Genomic DNA, 667 nt, shown 5'->3' on the forward strand with positions numbered 1-667 from the left:
CTGTCATTAAATCTACATTTGCTTTGTCTCTCATTTCACTTCAGCTCTAACTGCTACTGTTGGATCATCTGTAGATCCTGAGAATGGCTTCGTATCAGTTAAAACTGGGGACAGTTTGACTTTGAAATGTTTCTATGAAGGTGCTGTTGCTGCAAGGATTTACTGGTATAAGCAAACTCTGGGGCACAAACCAAGCCTCATCTCTACTTTCTATATGTATGACAAAAAAACATATTTCTATAATAAATTCAGCAATAGTTCCCGCTTCTCACTGGATACGATAAATGGCAAGAACCACTTGACTATCACAGATATGCGCATTTCAGACTCAGCTACTTATTACTGCATAAGTTGCTATTTATACACGTTAAACATTTCGGAGAGCACTTTAGTCACTGTAATGGATTCAAGTTTGAACGCTTTGGTCCATCAGTCAGCATCTGAGACCATCCAGCCAGGAGGCTCTGTGACTCTGAACTGTACAGTTCAAACTGGGAGCTGTGATGGAGAACACAGTGTTCACTGGTTCAAATACTCTGAAGAATCTCATCCAGGACTCATTTACAGCCATGGAGGCAGGAATGATCAGTGTGAGAGGAACACCAACACACAAACACACACCTGTTTCTACAACCTGCCGATGAAGAGCCTGAATCTTTCTCATGCT

The 667-nt window shown here is 41.4% G+C and overlaps 1 gene segment (V, D, J or C); it reads left to right on the forward strand.

Annotated features, from left to right (window-relative positions):
• Nucleotides 1-44: 44 nt before the first annotated feature.
• On the forward strand, nucleotides 45-661 carry LOC121939818 (the record flags this gene model as incomplete). The annotated part of the segment is given in 1 exon segment: nucleotides 45-661. A coding segment is annotated over 1 exon segment (617 nt), but the record flags the coding sequence as incomplete, so codon positions are not given.
• Between the last annotated feature and the right edge of the window lie 6 nt (nucleotides 662-667).

This window comes from Plectropomus leopardus, unplaced genomic scaffold (genome assembly GCF_008729295.1).
Source record: "Plectropomus leopardus isolate mb unplaced genomic scaffold, YSFRI_Pleo_2.0 unplaced_scaffold61831, whole genome shotgun sequence".
Lineage (NCBI taxonomy): Eukaryota > Metazoa > Chordata > Actinopteri > Perciformes > Serranidae > Plectropomus > Plectropomus leopardus.